The 24,380-nt window shown below is 40.2% G+C and overlaps 1 protein-coding gene across 2 annotated transcripts in view; it reads right to left on the bottom strand.

Annotated features, from left to right (window-relative positions):
• Positions 1-24,380, bottom strand: part of CFAP53 (cilia and flagella associated protein 53) — a 115,191-nt gene that overhangs the window by 45,393 nt on the left and 45,418 nt on the right. For both annotated transcript variants that reach the window (XM_077135487.1, XM_077135488.1), the window contains 2 exons: positions 11,904-12,207; positions 8,918-9,136 (listed from right to left, as the gene is read on the bottom strand). In XM_077135487.1, coding sequence (XP_076991602.1) covers positions 8,918-9,136; positions 11,904-12,207 — 523 coding nt within the window. The remainder of the gene's footprint in view (positions 1-8,917; positions 9,137-11,903; positions 12,208-24,380) is intronic.

Here is a 24,380-nt window from a genome sequence, read left to right as displayed (position 1 = left end):
GTGTACCCCAGAAAAGCTATACTTTTTAATTTTCATTCAATATTGCTATGTGGGATCTTTTTGAATGTTTCCATGGAGATATGACTCACCCAATTGTGAGTGGTAACTTTTGATTAATGGTTTCCATGGCGATGTCTCCACCCATTCAAGTTGGGGTTGCTTACTGGACGCTTTAAGAGGAAACCATTTTGGAAAGTGATGACAGAGCTTAAATAGCCAGAGTTCTTTGGAGATGCAGAAGGAAAATGCCCCCAGAGAAGTCTTATGAAATGAGAAGAGAAAGCTAGGAGATGTTGTCATGTGCGTTTCCAACTGACAGAGGTGTTCTGGACCCATCAGCCTTTCTTGAATCAAGGTATCTTTTCCTGGATGCCTTAGTTCGGACCTTTCCACAGCCTTAGAACTGTAAACTTGCAACTTAATAAATTCTGCTTTTTAAAAGCCATTTCATTTCTGGCATATTGCATTTCAGCAGCATTTATAAACTAAAATACATAGGAAGGTACATGGCAATGTCTGCTACTCCTTCTCTCCTTTTTCTGGTTTCAAAATGGCTCTTTCAGATGCTGTGAATCCTTCTTGCTTCTCATGGGGCATTTTATCTTTTAGCTCTCTGGACTTTTTCTGTCTTTTATCCTCTTCATAAAGGACTCCAGTGAAGGATTAAGACCTGATTGAATGGACTGGGTCACATAACCAGAAATTCCCACCCACAGTAAGTCTGTCACAACAAGAATGGATTAAAAGACCATAGTCTTTTCTGGGGTACATAATAGATTCAAACCAGCACACACACCCTGCATTCCTATTCCTCGTGGGGGGCTAAAACTCCAGATCAGATGCCATCAGAGAACCCCTCCAGTTCATAGGTCCCAATAAATCTATGTGTACTTTTGTGCCTGGCCTGTTTTTTCGGTCTCACAGCAACACACACTTGGCCATGGTCCAAACAATTGGTGAGTCAGCCAGCAGACTGAGACACTGCTGGCAGCAGTAAGCACGGGAAGGGAGACTTGGTGGGGAAAATCTCGGGTTGGCCTGCATCATCCATGTGGAAAGGGGTATCTGGCCTCCTGGACGATGGGGACCACTGCAAGAATATGGATGTCCTGAAAACTCCAGGGGGGTTGTTAAGTGTTTTACAAGAGATAGCAGGAAAAATAAATCTTAACAAAAGGAAAGAAGCATGCCAAGTAGCAGTGGACATAGGCTGACCCCTTTTAGTAGTCTTATGTGTAGACACAGAGGCAGACCAGGTGGCAAAAACAGCAGCCCTCCATCTACAGGAGGAATGAAAATTAAAAAGGGACAAACAGCTCACTCAAACAGACATGAAAGATGCCTTAACGAGCACTTGCATCCTTTGACGATCAATTAGAAACTTTAGCTTCCAGATATGCTCAAGCCCATAGTTAAAAATTACCCCAAGTTTGAGTACAGAGAATACCTACTAATCCAGAGTGGGATCCAAAATCTTGGGATCCCATAGATTCTTCATCTGAGGAAAAGTAAAGGAAGTAAAGGAAGAGGAAACCTCTGGCAAGTATGCCCAAGTAAGCAAATAAGCTGATTTAATTGTCTCAGGGACAGAAGTAGAAACTATAAACAATCAAATGCTGTTTTAGTTAACTTATGAAGCAAATTACCCAAAGACAAAAGATTTACTAAAATAAATCCCCAAACACCTGAAAGGGAAGATAAACTGACTAAGAAACCCCCTTTCAAAACACTAGAAACCTCCACACACCTGGAAGAGACCTGGCAAGCTCAAAAGGGAGGGGTCAAGACCCCTGGGTATGAGCAGTAACCAGGGACACTGGGGACTGGAGGCCACATGTAGAATTAACTATTTACTGTTCTTCTACTAAGAAACAAAGTGTCAGTGCTAATAGATACTGTAGCAGAATATAGTTTAATTTATGGAAATGTAGCCCAATTTAATGACCTGTATAGTCACAGAGGAAAGATAATCAGAGCCAAATGGCATAATTTGATCTTGCAAATTAGGAGATTGTCCCCCCCCCCCAGGAATATACCATATATGTTTCTCCAATACCTGAATATATATTAGGAATTGATCTTCTCTTAAATTCTACATTACAAACTACCATAGGAGAATTCTGCCTCTAGTGTACAGGAATGAAAATGTTCTTAAAGAAGCAGGCAAAATGCTGCCCTGTAAAAGCACCACAACCTCGGAGGACTGTAGCCATTAAACAATACAAGCCTCCAGGGGGACATCAAGAGATTTTTGCAACCATTAAGGAACTAGAAAGAATAGAACATTAATACCAACACTTAGCCCCTTTAAAAGCTCTGCGTGGCCAGTACAGAAACCTAACAGTACCTAGCACGCGGCAGTGGATTTCCGCTAATTAAATAAAGTAATGCCACCTTTGTATGCAGCAGTTCCAAACATTGCCTCTTTACTACAAGAAATTACAAGAAATTAGGTCACTATCATTTTGTTTTAGATTTAGCTAATGCTTTCTTCAGTATTCTCTTAGATGAAGTAAGTCAACCTGCTTTGGCCCTCATCTGGAAAAGACAACAAAGGACTTTCACTGGGCTCTCATAAGACTATTTATATAGCCTGGCCATTTGCCACAGCCTAGGTGCAAAAGACTTGGCCACCTGGGAGAAACTCAAATTTGTGATTTTATTTCATTATATGATGATATTATGTCAACCAGAAATTCTCTTTCAGAGCAGAGATGTCAAAAATGTTAATATCCCATCTCAAGAGCCAGGAACGGGCAATCAATCAAAACAAGCTATAAGACCCTGGCTGCTCTATCAAATTCTTGGGTGTTGCATGATTGGTGATACAAAATTTATTCCTTTTGCAGTAATTTATAAGGTACAATGTTTTCTATGCCATATATGCCAAAGCAATTAATAACCTTTCCAGGACTACTGCTGGAGACCTTTCATTCCCCATTTAGCTCAAATATTGAAACCACTGTATATGCTAATTAGAAAAGGTCATATTAGGAATGGAATGACCCCTAGCAGGCTGCTTTTGAAAAAGCAAAAAGGCTAACAACACAGACACAAGCACTGAAGGGGGTAGATTCTGATTTCCTTGTGCATTGGATGTGGCCAGCACAAACATTTCAGGTGGTGTTTGTAGCAGAGGCAACATACTAAATAAGTACTGCTAGGGTTCTGGTCACAATAATGGAAAGGGGCAGAATTAAAACAGCCAATTAGAAAAGCAACTGTGTGCTGCACACAAAGCTCTATTGCAAGTGGAAGGTCTGACATATAAATGTCCTGTCACCTTGAGGACCACCTTCCCAATACAGACAGGGTGGATTACAAATACCACCAACAAAGCACACTCTGGCAGTGCACAATTTAGTACCTTAGCAAAGTGGAAAGATGATTTGTTATTGTGCAATGCATTCAATATCAATCCTCTTATGCCATGATGCATACAATTTGAGGACCAGTGTCATATGTAGAAGATTCAACAGCTAAAATGGCTGCACCTGGAATAGTTGTTGAACTACCCAGGAACAATTCCCAAGTCAGCTTCGTATACTGATAGATCTGCTAGAGTATAGTCTCCCACATGGACAACTGTGGTACAATCCAGTAATGACACTACATGTTGGGAAACTGGCACTATGCAAAGTAGTCAATAGAATGAATTGAGAGCTGTATGGATGACTAAAATGCATGCACCAGCAGATGTGATAACTATCTGTACTGACAACTGGGCTGTTTACAAAGGCCTCATGACCTGATGGCAACCTGGAAACATGAACAATGGACAGTCATAGGTCACTCTCTATGGAGATGAGAACTGTGGCAAAACATCTGGGATGCCTGCTAGCCACAAAAGGTAACGGTCTATCATGTTCCCGCCCACACTCCTAACACACTTCTCAGGAACACTGAGGCAGACACACTAGCTCGAATCTGGAGCAACACTACTGAGACCCAAGAAGCAGCCAAGTGACTACATCCAAAGAGTGGATACTGAGGGTATCAAACCTTATGGCATTTAGCCCAACATTTCCCACTACCCTTAATATGCCAACAACTTACAGACATCACACAGGGGAACCCATCATGCTACCTGCAATGGCCATGCCAATTGCCCCATGAGATGAGACAACTGGCTGATCACGGGCTTCTATGACATGGTGGTGAATGGAGACTACACTGGCCCCCTTCTGCTCTTAGAAGGGGTACAGTATGCTTTCAAGGTATGATCTACTGCCATGGGATTCTGTTAGATTTTCCAGTGAGGAAAGCTAATCAGTGAGTCCCCGTACATGTATAGAAAGCGTAAGCATCCTCGATGGGATACTTACACAAATAGACAGTGATCATGGAGCTCCTTTCATTGGACAAATGACCCAAGCATGGGCTATGGACCATAATGTAATGTGGACCTTTCATCTACCCTATAAACTCACAGGCACAAGCCTCACAAAAAGAATGAATGGCCTCCTAAAGGATCAGTTGAAAGATGATAAGAAAGCCCTACAACAATGGACTAAAGGCTTTATCAGGCCCTAACCTACCCAAACTCAACACCACAAGCTGCAGCCCCAGCTGCAGTTCAAATGCTAATGGCAGGGCCCATTCAAGCACTAAGGATAAAAATTAAAGGGCCAACCTGAAAGGTGGAATAATAATAATTTTGTTGCCTATGCCTCAGACCATAAAAAAGGGTAAAAATGAGGCCCTTTGCCCTTGGTGCTGGTCTATGCAGCTGTACCAGTTAGGAATCTTAAACTCATTGGGAATAGGAGTCACCCAAAACATTGTAACATGGCCATAGTTTAGACATAAAAGGCCTGTTAAAAATTTTATCCCCAGTATGGCACCTTCTAATCCCATGGTGTGCTGGTTTGAAAGGATTATGTACCCTAGAAAAGCCATTTTTAATCCTAATCCATTGTGCTGGTTTGAAAGGATGTATGTACCATAGAGAAGCCATGTTTTAATCTTAATCCTATTTTGTAAAGGCAGCCGTTTCTTATAATCCCTATTCAGTACGGTATGTTTGAAACTGTAATTAGATCATCTCCCTGGAGATGTGGCTTAGGGAGTCACATCTTGATGTGATCTTGATGTGATCTTGAGTGATCAAGAGTGGTTGTTAAAATGGATTAGATGGAGATGTATCTCCACCCATTTGGGTGGGTCTTGATTAGTTTACTGGAATCCTATAAAAGAGAAAGCATTTTGGAGAAAGAGAGAGATTTCTGAGAGAGCAATGAATGACATAGCCATGAGAAGCAGAGAGTCTACCAGCCAGTGACCTTTGGAGATGAAGAAGGAAAATGCCTCCTGGGGAGCTTCATGAAATGGGAAGCCAGGAGAGAAAGTTAGCAGATGATACCGTGTTCACCACATGCCTTTCCAGATGAGAAAGCAACCCAGACCATGTTTGCCATGTTCCTTCTCACTTGAGAGAGAAACCTTGAGCTTCATCGGCCTTCTTGAAAAGGTTATATTTCCCTGGATGCCTTAGATTGGACATTTCTATAGACTTGTTTTAATTGGGACATTTTTCTAGGCCTTAGAACTATAAACTAGCAACTTATTAAATTCCTCTCTTTAAAAACCATTCCATTTCTGATATATTGCATTCCAGCAGCTAGCAAACTAGAACATCCATTTTGTGGAAGCAGTCATTTCTTTTAATCCTTATTAAGCACTTTAGGTTGAAAACTTGATTAGATTATCTCCACAGAGATGTGGTTTGCCCAATTGTGGGTATCAACTTTTCATTAGAGGGAGACATGATTCTACTCATTCCAGGTGGGTCTTGATTAGTTTACCGGAATCCTTTAAAAGAGGAAACATTTTGGAGAGAGCTCAGAAACAGCAGAGCCACAAGAACTACCAGAGACCATGCAGCCAGAGACCTTTGGAGATGAAAAAGGAAAATGCCCCTGGGGGAACTTCATGAAACAAGAAGCCTGGAGAGAAAGCCAGCAGATGTCACCACGTTCACATGTGCCCTCCCAGTTGAGAGAAACCCTGAACTTCATTGGCCTTTCTTGAGTGAAGGTAGCCTCTTGTTGATGTCTTAATTTGGACATTTTTATAGACTTGCTTTAATTGGAACATTTTCATGGCCTTAAAACTGTAAACTTGCAACTTATTCAATTCCCCCTTTTAAAAGCTGTTCCATTTCTGGTGTATTGCATTCTGGCAGCTAGTAAACTAGAGCACACAGGAACCTTATGCATAACTATGTGGATCCTTCTTATTCCTAGAGTAACAATTGTTGTCATGTTGGAGGAGTCTCAAGATTTACAGGGGGAGATTACTTGGTATTTAAAACCTACCCACAATGGTACCTTACTGTCTACGAAGGAATTCTTGCATGTATGTTATTAGACCAACAAGATTTGCCCCTTATTGTTTCCCAAAAACATGTTTCTTTTTAACCTATAGCGCCCTAGCAAACACTCTTCTACAGTGGGCTTCAATTGAAGCCAATGTTGGTTTTCTATGGTCTTGCCATCTTTGGGAGCTACTGGTATTCCCTGGACCATAGCTCCTGCTAACTAGACTATGTGGATAAAACATTGAAGTGGCAGAATTCAACACCCCAAGAAATCGGAACAGAGACTTTCTTTTTTAAGACCAAAATATAACTATTGTCTTATAATGACGCTCAGGCTTATATCTTTTACCTTGTGAGGGAACAAATAAATAAATCCTGCCCTATCTTACGGTGTACTATACCTGATAGAAGAGGATGGCTGGCAGCAGAAGCAATAATCTTAGACCTTATTGCCCCTGACTTCACAGAATGTCTTAAAGGGAACCAAAATATGGCACAATTACTCTCAGAGTTGTATTTTACCATTAAGTTACAAAATTATTGCCTTTGCCAATGGCAAAATGCCTCCAACAGACATGGAGCATATGCCTCCCCCATGGGGTGGCTATGGACCTGTAGGCAGCATGGATGGCCCTATTTACCTTACAATTGGACAGGATTCTGTATATGGGGGCAGCTGTATGTCCCTGCCATATATGATTCTTTACCACACACTCCTACCAATCAGGAAATGGTTAAATCTAGATAATGAGTGAAGCACAGTACATGGTGGTTTTATCCTTTAGCTATTCTTGCCCCAGGGGAGCTGTGTTGGTTGCCAAAAAGCATCTAACAACCTTAGCCAAACACATAGCTCAGGTGCTTAATGAATGTAAATTAGCAATAGCATCGTTAAATGAGGAGACCACCAATTACAGACATTGGTCTTACAAAATAGGGTGGCTTTAGACATTTTAACTGCAGAACACTGCAGAACCTGAGCCCTTATAAACAAACAATGTTGTATATATTTCTGATCACCTCACATAATATTTCAAAAGCTTTAAATCACATGCAAGAGCGCATAGACAGTAGTGATCAAATATCTACTGATTCCCTTTCTACTTGGTTTAATTCTCTTATTCAGCCTTGGCGACATTTCTTTACAGGATTATCTGCCCTATATGTTGGATTATTACTATTCTGTTATCTCTCATATTGTTGTTAGGGTATATGGATGCAATGTCTCTCTTATAGTCAAGGTAGACCATTAACAGGGAGGTGGACTGGGGAAGCCCAAGGCCCGGGTTCCCTCTTAAATGGCCTGTCACAAATTTGCTTTAGCTAGGGACAAAGGCCAAGAAAGTAAGCAATCTTCCAAGAGGGAAGAACATAACCATGTTCATAAATACAAAATTGATCATATCTTAGTCTTAAACACTAATCTTAGTAAAATATCAAGTGTTAAGCCCTTTTATTGATTATACCAGAGGCCTGATGTCCCCATACTATATGGAATATATTTGCTCCAAAATCACATATTACCTACACACACACACACACACACACACGCACACACATACACACACACTCTCTGCTATTTCTCACGGAGCGCTAAACCTCCATATTGGCGATCATCAGAGAACCTCTCCTTTTCATAAGCCTCAATACATATAAATCTATGTTTCCTTCTGTGCCTGGCATGTTTTTCAGTCTCAAAGCAGCACCAGCCCATGCTCTGATGAACATGGTTTGAGATGGAACATGTGATTTGACAATTATTTCAAAATACGTTTCATAAAAAATAGTGTCCTCTGAATTACATATGTGAATGCAATTAAAAGGGGATATTTTAGGTTGTATATATGCTACCAGAATAAAAGTTAAAAGATAAATCATAGGACTGTACCTCACAGTGAATCTTGTTGTAAATGATGAACTACAGTTAATAGTACAATTATAAAAATGTTCTTTCATGAATTTTAACAAATGTACCATACTAATGCAAGGTGTTAATAATAGGGTGGTATATGGGAATTGTGTATTTTATAGATTTTGTGCATATTTTTGTAAATCTATAACTTCTCTAGCAAAAAAAAATTATTCACTAAAAACAAGGAAAAATTCTTGAAGAGAAAGTTTTACATAATAGAAAAAATACTAGAACCTGTAGGAAAAACCCTTAAAACTTTATCACAAACTCCAAGGGAACAGGAAGCTAATTAAATACTGGGATGCATTTTCTATTTTTGCCTGATAAGGTTTTCCATATCCCTCAAGGTACAACTCAAACAACCCAACTTCCAGATGGACCTAATCACTCCATTTACTGTGCCTCCTTCTGCTATCACAGTGCTCATACCACAATCTAGAATAGAAGTTCCTAAACTTTAATGAGCATCAGAATCACCTGGGAGCACTTGTTAAAACCGATTTCTGGCCCCTGCCTAGATTTTGACTCAGATTCTGTTTCTAGAGGAAGCCCATGAACTTGAATTTATAACAGCTTCCCAGACAATGCTGGTGTGCTTAAGGCCCACAGTCACAGTTCACTCTGCACGTGGCTGCCTTCCACAAGACTGAGAGCTTCTTTTTATTAAGTGTACTTGAAGATCTTACTCTTTTTTGCTTCTTCTTATCAGCCTCTTCCTGTAAGTCTTGAAGGGACCTTTGCACAAGCTTCATATTCAAGTCCTGCTCTTCTCTGTACTCCTGCTGAATATGCTCCATCTTCTCTTGGAGGGCTTTTTGCAAAAAGGCTCTGATTTCTTGTTTTGTCTTCTGTTTCTTTAGCTTATCCTGTTCATTCTCAAGTTTAACCTGTGCATTTTCATTTTCCTAAGGTAAAACAGTAACGAAAATAATGACTGCATCAGAACAGTTGGACAAAACAAGTTAATGCCATTTCATTTCAGAGATGAGAATGATGAATTTCTTGGAAACACAAGCACACAAATCTGGATTTAGAGGGACTAGTAAAACATAAAATTTGCCTTCACTGCTGAGTCAGCAACAAGGCTTTGTGAAAATCCGTTTCATTGTGTGTGTGTGTGACTATAAAGTAATAAATACTTGTAGAGCTCAGTAAATGCAGAAGGCATAAAGAGATCACCTTTAATCCCAGCACCCAGCACCCTCCCACATTTCGGTACACTGGTTTTCCAGTTTTTGTTCTTCCATGTACATCTGCACATCTAGATTTGGATAGAATATTAAGCAGCAATGAGTACATCAGCTAAATATTCAAAATTAAAATTTAAGCATTATGTGCTTGTTTTTTAAAAAAATATTCTACCACCCCTACATTTCTTATCTTTCTGACCCTCCTTGGTGGCTTAATTTCCTGGGTAACCAAGCAATTTTAACTGGGGGGCAGATGATCTTGGGCATTGTGGGTTAGGTAGAAAATCTGGAAAGGTGAAAACTGAGGCATTGTCTTCCTGCCAGAGGCAACTGAACCCTCCTGGATAGGATAAGTACTTGCCCAGCACCTGGGACAGGAGAGGACTTAACAGTGGGTATGGAACACAATTTCCAATTTTGCTTAATTTAATTGAGAGTCAGAATAGCCATGAAAATCATGATTACTGGTTTGTGAAAGAGGAGTTTTAAGCTAAATTTTTCCATAATGCTTCATGCAGTAAATCTTCATTGAATTGTACAGGTCAAAGGAGATAAGTGAAAGTGCTCTGCAGATCTAAGGAGAAGCAGCTGATACCAAACATGAAAGTCACCGGAATGCCAAGTGTCACTTTTCAAAAAAAATAAGGTTAACTATACCAGGAGGCAGCAATCTGCCAGATTCAGAGTATAAGACAGATGGGGATGGACAGGGAGTACTAAGAGTAAAAGAAACCTAAAAGTAGTTGATCACAGGTCTTGTTTAGCCAGGACAATTTTATGTGTGTCATGTTGACAAAATGAAGTACTAGCATTCCTTTTAATCTCAAATGTGTGCTGGTATGAATGATTAATAGCCATTCTTCCTAACAGAGATGTTTGGATCCTAATTTAAAGGTAAAATAATTTAGATAATGATGGAAATTTGAAGCTGATTTTAGATTATAAAAAAAGGGATTGTTAATTTTTTTAGGCCTGTCTGATAATTGTATTATGTAAGAGAATGTTCTTATTTATGTTGTTGTTGAGATGCATATTTAAGATGTATCTAAAGGGAAAATTATATAACATCTAGGATTTGCTTCAAAACAAAAATGGGGAGAAGGGATAGAAGAAACAGATATGACAACTTTGAGAGATGCTAAAGCCTGGCAATGGATACATGGGGGTTCACTGTACTCTCCACCATGGTACTTATTTGAAAATGTCATAACAAAACACAAAAAAGAGGGAAATTTATGATAACATTTTCAAAATGATGAAATAATAGTGATAGGGAAGCTGTCAGTGCTTGCTAGAGGTTAGGGAAATGGGAAAGGTGTAACTATAATGCAGTAGCACAAGGCAGTTTCTTTGCGGGTGATGCAATAGTTCTGTATCTTGATGGTGGTCGTGGTTACAGGAATCTATACACTATGTTATAAAATTTTACAGAACTATACCCCTTTTCCCAAAAGAGTAGATTTAAAAACTGGTAAAAATGAGTAAGACTTGAGTTCAGTTAAATAAGGGAAAACTTTAGTTAAAAGTATTGCACAAATGTCAATTTCCTGGTTTTGATAAATGTCATATATAGTGTTATGTATATAAAATATTTGGTTATATAAGATATTACTGGGGGAAGCTGGATGAAGGGCACACAAGAATTCTCTGAACTAATTTTATAACTTCTTGTGAGTCTGCAATTATTTCAAAATTAAAAGCTTTCTTTTTTTTATCCCAAAGGAAAGTAGAAACAGAGAGAGCTAGGTGTCTTACACTAGAGAATGGTATATGTAAAGAGAGAATGGGTATATGTAAAGCAGTTTGGGGGTCATCATTTTGTTTTTCCGGAGGAGCTCAAATATTTAGACACCTTCTACTAAACTCTTCAGTGTAAAACAGACTCAGAACCAGAGAAGGCATCTGTGGCTCTGAAATACGTTTGACATTCCTTATGGTTCCAAATTTCGATACTTGGGATTTGTCAGGAAACGAATATTTTCTTACTGAATTTAGTGGTATTAAAGGGTCAGTTGTTGAAAACTTTATATCTACATATAAAACTGCTATTTTATTAAGTGCTTTCACACATCTCTAATTTCTATATGGTTGGGGCAGCAATCACGTTGGAAGGGAATTGGTGGGGGGATCTGTAGCTGTTGTAAAGCACGTTACACAGGACTGAGAAAAGAAGCGGGGGCAGGTAAGGGTGCTGACAAAACCCCACTAGCCCTCCTTGTCACTGCCAATGATTATCTCCTTTCATTCTCACAACAAAGACAAGTGCCTTTCGCCTCATTTTTCAAAGGAAAAAACTGAGTCACAGTAGTGATGTCACTAGCCCCAGTCCCATCCAGTGGGATGGCTCTATTAGGGGGACATTGATATCCATGGTCTGTTGCCAGCACATGCCATTAGGCAAATTGCACAGTAAGAGGCCTGCATCTATGCACAATACCCATCGAGTTGATCGCCTAACAGCAGACATTTTTAAAAAACCCACCACAAGGCGTGCCTCTTCTTCCTTCAGCCGCTGCGCTGCCTGCCTTTGCATCTGGATGGTGGTGATCTGGGCATTTAGCCCCAAGCGTGTGTCCTCCACCAGCTCTTTCTGCCTCCTTGCCTCTTGGGCTTCTCGCTTTTCCTTGGCTAATTGGTCTTCCTCCCAAAGTTTTGAGAACATCTGCTCTGCCACCAGTTTCTGCCTCTTCAACTCCTCATTAAAGGCTACCTGTGCTTTCCGCTCCTCACACACTTTTTTCCGATGCAGAGAAAGCAATTCAACTCGGAGCTCCTCACAGCGTTCCCTGAAAGGAGAATTTTTTTAAAAAGAGGCTAAACCCAGCTTTTTGTGGGGTTCTATTTTAGGCACATGTCTGCACGGTCATACACTGAAGTAAGAAAAATAAAAGATGTGGAATGTGCACCAGTAAGGAGAGGAAACATCTGAGGGAGCAGCAGGGAGGCAGGCACCAGGATACCACAGACTTAAAACACAGGTAATGCAATCAGGCAGAGCAGGCTCTGAATCCCAATTTTGTCATTTCCTGTGTGACAAAGGATCAAAAACTCAACCTACATGAGCCTGTTTCCTTGTCCGTAAAGTAACTGTCTTTTGAGGTTCTGGTGTGGACCAGAGATAATGTATGTAAGTACTTGGTAGACAATATGGGCTCAATAGATGACAACTATTACTATTGCTCCAGAGGAAGTAGGAGAGGGAAGGGTCCCTATAACCTTACTAGTGGATTAAGAATTAGGCAGGAAGAGACCCCTTCCCCACCACATGCACATCTAAGGAAAGATCTAAGGGTAGAATGGGCATGTGATGTCCCTTGCCACTGGATTCCTAGCAGGGCAAAATTAGAAAAATAGGCACAAATATGCTGCCCCACTGTCCTTCCATACCCAGGTTTATGTCATTATTCTAGAATAAATGCTCTTTCAATAAGATCTTAGATCTCCTCCTTTCTTTCAGTCTTAGCAACTCACATTTCTACAAACGTTCTTCATTGAGCCCATGGTTCTCAACACTGTCTGCATTTTAGAACTACTTAGGGAGATTTTGTATCTTGGGGTAGACTGAAATGTCTGGAGTTTTTTCAGAGCAGCCAGATGGTTCTGGCATACAGCCAAGTTGGGACCCTCTGACAGAAGGTGCTCCTGGTTTCTGAATTAAATTCAGCACCATGAAGCTGAAGTTTAGAAAATGGCTCAATAAAGAATTTTTGAAGAAATGTAATCGTGAGTTGCTAAGACTGAAAGAAATGATGAGGTCTAAACTCTTATGGAAAGTTTGGTCAATATCACACTACTGACATTAATTCAGTACTGATGAATAATTTTAACTATTTGATGAGATTAGTTTCATTGCCCTAAACTGGAATCTCTTTGAGGGCCAGAATTCAGAAATACACTTCTTCTCTATATTCCATTCTACCTACCCAGTGCCCAATAAATAATTGTTGGTTTAACTTATACATAACCATTCTCATTAGGAACAAAATGATAACCAACCATTATCCATATTCTATGGAAGACTCAATAAGACAACAGAACCTGAAATTACTAGGGTACCAAAGAAAAAAAACACACTCCAAAATTTTAATATTGAAAAAGGAATACATTTGTGGCAGTCCAGGGCTCTGGCCTACTCCTAAATGGAAATGAAAGCCTTGGCATGTAACAGCCTGCTTAACCAGGACAAAGATCAAGAAAGAAGACAATATTCCCAGAGAGAGAAGAATGTAATCACAGAAGTAAAACAGCACTGATGGTATCTTAGTCCTAAATATTAATCTTAGTAAAACATCAGGTCTTAAGCCCCTCTAATGATATTAGAGGTCCAATGTCCTCATACTATACGGAATGTGTTTGTTCTAAAATCATATACATATTGTCCCTTGCACTGCTACCCCTTTGCAGAGCATTACCTCTCTGGACAGCCACACCAGTGACTCTCTCCTGTTGGTAAGTCCTAATAAATCTATGTCTGCTTCTGCGCCTGGTGTGTTTTTTGATCTTGCAGAGGCACCAACCCATGCTTTGCACAAGCTTTGTTTGGACCTTGCACAGGTCTGATAGGATTTATGTACCCTAGGAAAACCATGTTCTAATCCTTATCAATCATGTGAGAGCAACAGTTTCTTCTAATCCTTATTTAGTACTATAGGTTGGAAACTTGATTAAGTTATCTCCATGGAGAGGTGACTCAATCAATTGTGGGTATTAAATTTGATTAGATGAAGATGTGTCTCCACCCATTCTACATGGGTCTTGATTAGTTTGCTGGAAACCTATAAAAGAGGAGACAGTTTGCAAAGAGTCCCTTTTGAGAACAAGGAGAGAGCCAGAGAACCACAAGAGAATGATGAGAGAACCACAGAGTCCACCAGTAGGCAACCTTTGGAAATAAGAAGGAGAATGCTGCCAGGGAGCTTCATGAAGCAAGAAGCCTGGAGAGGAAGCTAGTAGACATCACCATGTTCACCACATGCCTTCCCAGTTGAGAATGAAATGCTGAATGTCATCAGCCTTCTGGAACCAAATTATCGTTCTCTGGATGCCTTAGCTTGGACATTTTTATAGACTTGCTTTAATTGGGACATTTTCATGAACTGTAAACTAGCAACTGAATAAATTCCCCCTTTTAGAAAGCCATTCCATTTCTGGTATATTGCATTCTGGCAGCTAGTAAACCAGAACAGGGCCAAACAATATTTGTCTGAAATTCAACAGTGAAATCCTATCAGAAGTGGATGAGATAACTTCTTAAACTCTGTCCCAATCCTTTGATTCATATACTCTAGTAAACTTATTCAGTTAATAAAATCCAAAGCCTAAGAGGGACAAGAAATATGACTTACATATTAGCTAGTGTTCTCTAGAGAAATAGAATCAGCAGGAAATATCCATAGATAAAAAATTAATAAAAGTGTCTCATGTAACCATGGGGACGTAGAGTCCAAATTAAAAGTGTCTCACGTAACCATGGGAACGTAGAGTCCAAAATCTGTAGGGCAGATTAAAGGGGGAATTATTAAGTTGCAAGCTTACAGTTCTAAGGCCGTGAAAGTGTCTCAATGAAAGTAAGTCTATAAAAAATGTCCAAATTAAGGCACCAACAAGAGATTCCCTTCACTCAAGAAAGACTGATGAAGTTCAGGGTTTCTCTCTCAATTGAAAAGGCACATGGCGAACATGGTGACATCTGCTAGCTTTCTCTCCAGGCTTCCTGTTTCATGAAGCTCCCCCAGGGGCGATTTTTTTCTTTATCTCCAAAGGTCTCTGGCTGCATGGGCTCTTGGCCTCCTGGCCTCTTGGCCTCTCTTTCCAAAATGCTTCCTCTTTTAAATGATTCTGGTAAATTAATCCATCTAATCAAGATTAATACCCACAACTGGGTAAGCCACATCTCTGTGAAAATAATCTAATCAAGCCTCCAATTTATAGCGCCGAATAAGGATTAAAAGAAAAGTTTGCGGCGGCGCCCACGCCCCGCAGCAGCCGAGCCGCCCGACCTCCTTCCCCCCTCTCTTTCTCCGCCGGCCCGCCGCGCGGCGCCCACGCCCCGCAGCAGCCGAGCCGCCCGACCTCCTTCCCCCCTCTCTTTCTCCGCCGGCCCGCCGCGCGGCGCCCAAGCCCCGCAGCAGCCGAGCCGCCCGACCTCCTTCCCCCCTCTCTTTCTCCGCCGGCCCGCCGCGCGGCGCCCAAGCCCCGCAGCAGCCGAGCCGCCCGACCTCCTTCCCCCCTCTCTTTCTCCGCCGGCCCGCCGCGCGGCGCCCAAGCCCCGCAGCAGCCGAGCCGCCCGACCTCCTTCCCCCCTCTCTTTCTCCGCCGGCCCGCCGCGCGGCGCCCAAGCCCCGCAGCAGCCGAGCCGCCCGACCTCCTTCCCCCCTCTCTTTCTCCGCCGGCCCGCCGCGCGGCGCTCAAGCCCCGCAGCAGCCGAGCCGCCCGACCTCCTTCCCCCCTCTCTTTCTCCGCCGGCCCGCCGCGCGGCGCCCAAGCCCCGCAGCAGCCGAGCCGCCCGACCTCCTTCTCCCCTCTCTTCCCCCTCCTGCTCCGGCTGCTCTCCAACCACCACGGTGCCCTCTTCCCCCGCCTTCACCGTGCTCCTCCGCCACCAGCCTCGACAGCCTTGCCGCCCTCACCTTTCCTCCTCCAGAACAGCTACTGGGGGAGTGGAGATAATACAGAGCAGCTCCCGGAGCCACGACGGAGATCAAAGGGACAGCGTACCCCATCCTGGAATGGCTGACTATCTGGGAGAACCAGCTCCGGTGAGATCACCAAGGGGCACGGGCTTTCCTGGGTGGGACGGCAAGCGACCGGAGTCCCTCCCTTCCACCTTCCCAGGCCAGCTGGTAGAATTGGACAGGCGGTCCCCTTAGGCTGCGGCGGCTGGTGCCCCCACCACATGAGGCACCCCGGAACAACTGAGATAGTTGGGTCGGAAATCCCCAGACTGCGGAGAACGGTGACCGGGGGATCCCTTCCAAACACGTGACTCCCCCGTCGGCTGGGAACAGTGTACTCTCCCGGGCTGCGACAGCTGGCGCCCTCCCGCCACGCTTGGTGCCCCGGGCCGACTGGCTAATTAGGCTGGACGCTCTCCTGTGCTGCGACGGCCGGCGACCCTCCCCGCGTTTGGAACCCCGGGCCGGCTGGCATTCTTCCAAGACGCTTCGGTTGCTGAACCTCCCCTCCGGCGAGAGTTTTCCAGAGTTGAGGGACCCACAGCAACTTTCGCTGGTGGAACCCACAGACAGGCGTGTGCCACGAGCGCCACCTACTGGGCAGGATAGGAAGAACAGAACCCAGAGATTGCGCAGAAAAATCTTTCAAGCTGTGGGGTTGAACACCCGGGGAAATCTGACTAAATGCCCAGATGCCAGCAGAAGATAACGGATCACGCTCAGAAAATTGAACATATGGCCCAGTCAAACGAAGAAACCAATAGTTCAAATGAGATACAGGAGCTGAAACAACTAATGCTGAATATACGAACAGAAATGGAAAACCTCTTCAAAAATGAAATCGATAAATTGAGGGAGGACATGAAGAAGACATGGGCTGAACATAAAGAAGAAATAGAAAAACTGAAAAAACAAATCACAGAACTTATGGAAGTGAAAGATAAAGTAGAAAAGATGGAAAAAACAATGGATACCTACAATGACAGATTTAAAGAAACAGAAGATAGAATTAGTGATTTGGAGGATGAAACATCTGAATTCCAAAAAGAAACAGAAACTATCCGGAAAAGAATGGAAAAATTTGAACAAGGTATCAGGGAACTCAAGGACAATGTGAACCGTACAAATATACGTGTAGTGGGTATCCCAGAAGGAGAAGAGAAGGGAAAAGGAGGAGAAAAACTAATGGAAGAAATTATCACTGAAAATTTCCCAACTCTTATGAAAGACCTAAAATTACAGATCCAAGAAGTGCAGCGCACCCCAAAGAGATTAGACACAAATAGGCGTTCCCCAAGACACTTACTAGTTAGAATGTCAGAGGTCAAAGAGAAAGAGAGGATCTTGAAGGCAGCGAGAGAAAAACAATCCGTCACATACAAGGGAAACCCAATAAGACTATGTGTAGATTTCTCAGCAGAAACCATGGAAGCTAGAAGACAGTGGGATGATATATTTAAGTTACTAAAAGAGAAAAACTGCCAGCCAAGACTCCTATATCCAGCAAAATTGTCCTTCAAAAATGAGGGAGAAATTAAAACATTCTCAGACAAAAAGTCACTAAGAGAATTTGTGACCAAGAGACCAGCTCTGCAAGAAATACTAAAGGAAGCACTAGAGTCAGATACAAAAAGACAGAAGAGAGAGACATGGAGAAAAGTGTAGAAAGAAGGAAAGTCAGATATATAATACAAAAGGCAAAATGGTAGAGGAAAATATTATCCAAACAGTAATAACTCTAAATGTCAATGGACTGAATTCCCCAATTAAAAGACATAGACTGGCAGAATGGATTAAAAAACAGGATACTTCTATATGCTGTCTACAGGAAACACATCTTAGACCCAAAGATAAATATAGGTTGAAAGTGAAAGGTTGGGAAAAGATATTTCATGCAAACAACAACCAGAAAAGAGCAGGAGTGGCTATACTAATATCCAACAAATTAGACTTCAAATGTAAAACAGTTAAAAGAGACAAAGAAGGACACTATATACTATTAAAAGGAACAATTAAGCAAGAAGACATAACAATCATAAATATTTATGCACCGAACCAGAATGCCCCAAAATACGTGAGGAATACACTGCAAACAATGAAGAGGGAAATAGACACATATACCATAATAGTTGGAGACTTCAATTCACCACTCTCATCAATGGACAGAACATCTACACAGAGGATCAATAAAGAAATAGAGAACCTGAATATTACTATAAATGAACTTGACTTAACAGACATTTATAGGACATTACATCCCACAACAGCAGGATACACCTTTTTTTCAAGTGCTCATGGATCATTCTCAAAGATAGACCATATGCTGGGTCACAAAGCAAGTCTTAACAAATTTAAAAATATTGAAATCATACACAACACTTTCTCGGATCATAAAGGAATGAAGTTGGAAATCAATAATAGGCGGAGGGCCAGAAAATTCATAAATACATGGAGGCTCAACAACACACTCTTAAACAACAAGTGGGTCAAAGAAGAAATTGCAAGAGAAATTAGTAAATACCTAGAGGCAAATGAAAATGAAGATACAACATATCAAAACTTATGGGACGCAGCAAAGGCAGTGCTAAGACGGAAATTTATTGCCCTAAATGCCTTTATCAGAAAAGAAGACAAGGCAAAAATGCAGGAATTAACTGTCCACTTGGAAGAACTGGAGAAAGAACAGCAAACTAATCCCAAAGCAAGCAAAAGGAAAGAAATAACAAAGATTAGAGCAGAAATAAATGAAATTGAAAACATGAAAACAATAGAGAAAATCAATAAGACCAGAAGTTGGTTCTATGAGAAAATCAACAAGATTGATGGGCCCTTAGCAAGATTGACAAAAAGAAGAAGAGAGAGGATGCAAATAAATAAGATTAGAAATGAAAGAGGAGACATAACTACTGACCTCACAGAAATAAAGGAGGTAATAACAGGATACTATGAACAACTTTACGCTAATAAATACAACAATTTAGATGAAATGGACAGGTTCCTGGAAAGACATGAACAACCAACTTTGACTCAAGAAGAAATAGACGACCTCAACAAACCAATCACAAGTAAAGAGATTGAATTAGTTATTCAAAAGCTCCCTAAAAAGAAAAGTCCAGGACCAGACGGCTTCACATGTGAATTCTATCAAACATTCCAGAAAGAATTAGTACCTACTCTCCTCAAACTCTTCAACATAATCGAAGTGGAGGGAAAACTACCTAATTCATTCTATGAAGCCAACATCACCCTCATACCAAAACCAGGCAAAGATATTACAAAAAAAGAAAACTACAGACCAATCTCTCTAATGAATACAGATGCAAAAATCCTCAATAAAATTCTAGCAAATCGTATCCAACAACACATTAAAAGAATTATACATCATGACCAAGTAGGATTCATCCCAGGTATGCAAGGATGGTTCAACATAAGAAAATCAATTAATGTAATACACCATATCAACAAATCAAAGCAGAAAAATCACATGATCATCTCAATTGATGCAGAGAAGGCATTTGACAAGATTCAACATCCTTTCCTGCTGAAAACACTTCAAAAGATAGGAATACAAGGGAACTTCCTTAAAATGATAGAGGGAATATATGAAAAACCCACAGCTAATATCATCCTCAATGGGGAAAAATTGAAAACATTCCCCCTAAGATCAGGAACAAGACAAGGATGTCCACTATCACCACTATTATTCAACATTGTGTTGGAGGTTCTAGCCAGAGCAATTAGACAAGAAAAAGAAATACAAGGCATCAAAATTGGAAAGGAAGAAGTAAAACTATCACTGTTTGCAGACGATATGATACTATATGTAGAAAACCCAGAAAAATCCACAACAAAATTACTAGAGCTAATAAATGAGTACAGCAAAGTAGCAGGCTACAAGATCAACATTCAAAAATCTGTAGCTTTTCTATACACTAGTAATGAACAAGCTGAGGGGGAAATCAAGAAACGAATCCCATTTACAATTGCAACTACAAGAATAAAATACCTAGGAATAAATTTAACTAAAGAGACAAAAAACCTATATAAAGAAAACTACAAAAAACTGTTAAAAGAAATCACAGAAGACCTAAATAGATGGAAGGGCATACCGTGTTCATGGATTGGAAGACTAAATATAGTTAAGATGTCAATCCTACCTAAATTGATTTACAGATTCAATGCAATACCAATCAAAATCCCAACAACTTATTTTTCAGAAATAGAAAAACCAATAAGCAAATTTATCTGGAAGGGCAGGGTGCCCCGAATTGCTAAAAACATCTTGAGGAAAAAAAACGAAGCTGGAGGTCTCGCGCTACCTGACTTTAAGGCATATTATGAAGCCACAGTGGTCAAAACAGCATGGTATTGGCATAAAGATAGATATATCGACCAATGGAATCGAATAGAGTGCTCAGATATAGACCCTCTCATCTATGGACATTTGATCTTTGATAAGGCAGTCAAGCCAACTCACCTAGGACAGAGCAGTCTCTTCAATAAATGGTGCCTAGAGAACTGGATATCCATATGCAAAAGAATGAAAGAAGACCCATCTCTCACACCCTATACAAAAGTTAACTCAAAATGGATCAAAGATCTAAACATTAGGTCTAAGACCATAAAACAGATAGAGGAAAATGTTGGGAGATATCTTATGGATCTTACAACTGGAGGTGGCTTTATGGACCTTAAACCTAAAGCAAGAACACTGAAGAAGGAAATAAATAAATGGGAGCTCCTCAAAATTAAACACTTTTGTGCATCAGAGAACTTCATCAAGAAAGTAGAAAGACAGCCTACACAATGGGAGACAATATTTGGAAACGACATATCAGATAAAGGTCTAGTATCCAGAATTTATAAAGAGATTATTCAACTCAACAACAAAAAGACAGCCAACCCAATTACAAAATGGGAAAAAGACTTAAACAGACACCTACCAGAAGAAGAAATACGGATGGCCAAGAGGCACATGAAGAGATGCTCAATGTCCCTGGCCATTAGAGAAATGCAAATCAAAACCACAATGAGATATCATCTCACACCCACCAGAATGGCCATTATCAACAAAACAGAAAATGACAAGTGCTGGAGAGGATGCGGAGAAAGAGGCACACTTATCCACTGTTGGTGGGAATGTCAAAGAGTGCAACCACTGTGGAAGGCAGTTTGGCGGTTCCTCAAAAAGCTGAATATAGAATTGCCATACGACCCAGCAATACCATTGCTAGGTATCTACTCAAAGGACTTAAGGGCAAAGACACAAACGGACATTTGCACACCAATGTTTATAGCAGCGTTATTTACAATTGCAAAGAGATGGAAACAGCCAAAATCTCCATCAACAGAAGAGTGGCTAAACAAACTGTGGTATATACATACGATGGAATATTATGCAGCTTTAAGACAAGATAAACTTATGAACCATGTAATAACATGGATGGACCTAGAGAATATTATGCTGAGTGAATCCAGCCAAAAACTAAAGGACAAATACTGTATGGTCCCACTGATGTGAACGGACATTCGAGAATAAACTTGAAATATGTCATTGGTAACAGAGTTCAGCAGGAGTTAGAAACAGGGTAAGACAATGGGTAATTGAAGCTGAAGGGATACAGACTGTGCAACAGGACTAGATACAAAAACTCAAAAATGGACAGCACAATAATACCTAATTGTAAAGTAATCATGTTAAAATACTGAATGAAGCTGCATCTGAGCTATAGGGTTTTTTTTTGTTTTTGTTTGCTTGTTGGTTTGTTTGTTGTTGTTGTTTTTTACTATTACTACTACTTTTATTTCTTTTCTTTATATTAATATTTTATATCTTTTTCTGTTGTGTTGCTAGTTCCTCTAAACCGATGCAAATGTACTAAGAAACAATGATCATGCATCTATGTGATGATGTTAAGAATTACTGAGTGCATATGTAGAATGGTATGATTTCTAAATGTTGTGTTAATTTCTTTTTTTTTTCCGTTAATAAAAAAAAAAATAAAAAATAAATAAATAAATAAAAAAAAAAAAAGAAAAGTTTGCTTCCAAAAGATTAGATCAGGATTAAAACACGGCTTCTCCAGGGCAATAATCCTTTCAAACAGGCACAGGTATATATGTGCCTTTTTACTAGAACTGGAGTCATTTAGCATACATAGCCTTGTACCTTGATTTTTCCACTTAACATTATATTAGGAACATTTCCCCAGGAAATATTCTTAAAAATAATTCTTAAATTCAAATTTTTATTAAACTGGAGCTTATAAATATACCACATTAATTTACACATTTTCTTGTTTGTGAACATATAGGTTACTTCTGACTTACATTATAAATAACGTTACAATGAACATTCTTGAATGTAGTTCCTTGGTTTATCTCTAGTGATTTCCTTAAGATAAATCCTTTCCTTAACATGAGGTCAAAGAGTGAAAACATTGTTAAGGCAGTTGATGCATGCTGCCAAGAAAGGCTGAACTAACACTATATGAAGGTGCCCATATCAAATATTTCCTTAGACCAAGTCTTTAAACTTTTTATTATATATTACTCAGTAAAAAATTCTAAGCACCATTTGTTTTGCTTTGCTAATGCTGCCAGAATTCAATACACCAAAAATGGCTGGCTTTTATAAAGGGGATTTATTTAGTTTCAAATTTACAGTTCTTAGGAGGAAAGGCAGCTGGCTTTCCTCTGGCTTTCTCTGTCATTGGGAAGGCACAGGATAACGTCTGCTGGCCTACCCTCCTGGCTTCTGGGTTCAAATGGCTTTGCCGAGGGCAATTTCTTTCTGTATCTCCAAACCTCTGAGTCACTGTCAGCTCTGAGCTCTGAGCTGAGTTGTGTTGGGCTGCTGGGCTGCTGAATTGCACTGGGCTCATTTGAGCTCAGCTGAGCTGTTTCTCTCTCTTCCGACCTCTCCTTTTAAGCCCCATTCATTGTGGAAGGCATTCCTGTTAGCCAACCACAGATTTAATCAGCCATAGATGAAATCTACATGCTGGTGATTTAAGCCCACAGAAACAATACAACTGGGTACCATCACCTGGTCAAGCTGACACCTGAACCTAATTATATACCCACCAATAAAGATGACTATAAAGTATATACAGTTATTACTGTATTACCATATCATATAAATTATGAAACATTCAAAAATACAAACTAAAGAGATGAGATAAAATAGAAAATAGAAAAACTATTTTCTTCCAATACCCTAATGATTCACCTATACATTCAATCTTGGGAACACCTGATTTAGGGACACTCACTTTCCTAAATCAGGATGACGAACGATGAAAAGGATAGTGAAATTTTTGTGGGAAAGCCAAATAAGGTGCGACTCTGACTACAGGTCTATTTTAATGATGCTGCTAATCATCTATAAGAGGAGAATTTCACACTTGTGAATGCTTTATCATTTACGAGGTACTTTCACATGTAAATCTTACTTGATTCTCACAAGTACCTTATTACTTGGATGGAGCAGAAGGTGCTATTCCCATATTACAGTTAAAGCAATTGAGACTCAAGGAGCCTAAGAGTCTTTCCAAGTAGAAATAATAATATTAGCAGTAGTTACTGAGTACTTATTATCTGCCAGACATTGTTCTAAGCACTTTTCACATATAACTCCTGTGCTCTTCATAACAACCAATGTTGCAATGACCTTACTGCAAATTCATTTTCATTACAATCATCCCTAGTTTACAGATGAGGAAATGGAAGCATGGAGCAGCTAAGCATCTTATCTAAATTCACACAGCTCAAATGGAATAGAGCTGGAGCTGGAGCCCCAGCAATCTGTCCTTGGAGTTTGGGTTCCATGGCAATTCATTATATCATCTCTGGCAAATAACTAACAGACGTAAGACTACTCTCAAGTGTTCTGACCAGATGTCCTAGGGTATTCATTTTTAAAAGTATCCCCAAAACATAAAAATAATGCCTGCCTTAATCTGGGGTTCAATAATTAGTTGTGTACAAATATAGAACATTTAAAGAGAAATTTCACAGGACGTCAAAAGATAATCAATGAAAGAAAAAATTGATAAAATCGACATGATAAAATTAAAAAATTCTGCTCTGTGAATGACTCTGTTAAGAAGATAAAGAAAAGCTACAAATGGGAGAAAATATTTCCAAACCATATATCTAACAAGACTCTTTTGCAGATATAAAAAGAACTCAACCTTTCAGCTAATAAACAAACATCCAATTAAAAAATGGGCAAAAAACATGAAGAGACATTTCATTAGAGAGGATATGTAAATGGAAAATAA

Source organism: Tamandua tetradactyla, chromosome 18, assembly GCF_023851605.1.
Source record: "Tamandua tetradactyla isolate mTamTet1 chromosome 18, mTamTet1.pri, whole genome shotgun sequence".
Lineage (NCBI taxonomy): Eukaryota > Metazoa > Chordata > Mammalia > Pilosa > Myrmecophagidae > Tamandua > Tamandua tetradactyla.
The sequence above is the reverse complement of the archived record's forward strand: the minus strand, read 5'-3'. Positions and strand labels throughout refer to the sequence as shown.